The sequence below is a fragment of the Gossypium hirsutum genome, chromosome A04 (genome assembly GCF_007990345.1).
Source record: "Gossypium hirsutum isolate 1008001.06 chromosome A04, Gossypium_hirsutum_v2.1, whole genome shotgun sequence".
Taxonomy (NCBI): domain Eukaryota; kingdom Viridiplantae; phylum Streptophyta; class Magnoliopsida; order Malvales; family Malvaceae; genus Gossypium; species Gossypium hirsutum.
The window spans coordinates 69285108-69286826 of record NC_053427.1 but is presented as its reverse complement, the minus strand read 5'-3'; the positions used below and the strand labels follow the sequence as shown (position 1 = coordinate 69286826).

General features: G+C 33.9%; 1 protein-coding gene across 2 annotated transcripts; it reads right to left on the bottom strand.

Annotated features, from left to right (window-relative positions):
- Positions 1 to 346: 346 nt before the first annotated feature.
- On the bottom strand, positions 347 to 1426 carry LOC107948337 (uncharacterized). Of its 2 annotated transcripts, none has more exons than XM_016882840.2 (2): positions 1093 to 1426; positions 347 to 712 (listed from the first exon to the last, which is right to left on the bottom strand). In XM_016882840.2, the coding sequence occupies exons 1-2, from the start codon at positions 1253 to 1255 to the stop codon at positions 444 to 446; spliced, it is 432 nt and encodes a 143-aa protein (XP_016738329.1). In that variant the 5' UTR covers positions 1256 to 1426; the 3' UTR covers positions 347 to 443. The 2 variants fall into 2 exon arrangements, with proteins under 2 accessions (XP_016738329.1, XP_016738328.1); XM_016882839.2 differs by having other exon boundaries at positions 1018 to 1339.
- Positions 1427 to 1719: the final 293 nt, after the last annotated feature.

Here is a 1719-nt window from a genome sequence, read left to right as displayed (position 1 = left end):
CCGTTGCTTTACATCATCATTGGCTGTGTCATTGTCCGATCAGAGTTGCATGCATTTATGTATCTGTTCTGCTTTCATAGAAAAAACTTAGCTCAAAATCCCAGTTGAATGTCTACTTTGCTGCTCAGCATCTGCAATTTGCCTGCCATCCTGAAGTGATAAAAGCATTTTCTATCCTATGATGTCTTGTGTAGAAGAAATATTTTTCTCTCCTGACTCCGGTGTTTAGTCATTTGACCTTGAGAATACTAGCTAACATGATTACTTCAACCATGGATTTTGGAACTCAAACTTACTTTTCAGGTTGATCTCATTTAGTTTATGCTAAATGTCAACACATTCGCAATGAAACTTGAGTTGTCTTTCTGCATATACTCATTTCCTTCCAACACAATGTTCCTTTTACAGCAAATGGACAGACATTTCTGATAGGGAAAATTAGATCACTTAACTGGTGCAAGAATGGTATACAACAAAAGGAATGAGACTATTATTATTGCTCCTACTAAAGTAAATCCTGGACTCGTCCATAACATGAGATTCGACCTCTCTGTTCTCTTTATTGGATCTACCTCTTCGGACAAGGGATAGTTCGATTGTCTAGGATTCCAGGTAACATACTTGTTAGGAGAAAACCCTGAAAGGAAGGACCTTTTGGTTTGCTTCTTGAAATTCGACCATGCCTTATCCCAGTCGGTTGAGAACTTATCACCTGAGTATGTTCAACAGTAATTTGGTGGAAGCATCAATGTTAGGGCAATCTAAATTAAGGAGGAACTGTCTGTATCATAAGAAACTGATCTTATACCAACATAGAGAAGTTAATCCTAATCCCAGAAGTTTTTTTCATATCAACAGAGATATAATACGCAATGAGGACTGCATTATGCTGCAATACCGCTTACTATCATACAAAAGTTGTATTATGTTCGTCTTTACCTTCCAGGCTTGCAAAAAAAAATGTACATACTGGATAGACATGCAAAATTAACAAAAACCAAACAAAGAGCAAAATACCCTTTTCGATATTTAAGTGAAATTCAAGGTGGGTTGATAGATATTGAGCCTTCAAAGCTGATCGACATTTCATACCATTGTTATCATCACCGTTCTGTTGAGGTTGCTGCTGAGAGTCCTTTTTGGAGCAGAAAGTTTTGAAAGAGGAACAAGGAAAATTACATGAAGAAATAGATCTCTGGAAAGTTTTCCAAAAACTTTGAGATTTTAAGCTCCCGATTCCAGCTCGAATATCCATTAGCGTCTGAAAATTGTAGATTCCAGTCACACTTAGCTTCAGCCTTTCTCTCCTACAAAAAAGAACAAACAAATTTTCATAATTTTTGGCCCTTTATTTTCTTATCCCTTACGAGAAACTGACACCTCAAATTCTTCCAGTCATTGTTTAGTGACACGTGGTGGTATGAACAGTTTTTGGCCTAATATATCCTTTGGCTCTTGTACTAGTTAAATTATCACTTTGATACTTATATTTTCTTTTTATCAGTTTGACTTTTGTAGTTTCATTCTGTTGCCCATCTATATATTTTGTGTTAAAAATTTGAATCAACAATGACATTCTGCCATGTATCAATTAAATTTAATTTTTTAAATATAAGAAAGTTTTTAAAATTAAAAAAAACTTAAAAAATATTAAAACTTCGAAAATTATTAAAAAATTAAAAAAATTTATAGTCTACATTTTGAAAATTAAAAAATATA

Excerpts from the sequence above, each read along its gene's own strand:
- LOC107948337 (XM_016882839.2), bottom strand. The coding sequence starts at position 1,255 with ATGGATATTCGAGCTGGAATCGGGAGCTTAAAATCTCAAAGTTTTTGG. Across the intron at positions 713-1,017 it reads TCACTTAAATATCGAAAAGG|GTGATAAGTTCTCAACCGAC; the intron begins GTATTTTGCTCT and ends GAACATACTCAG.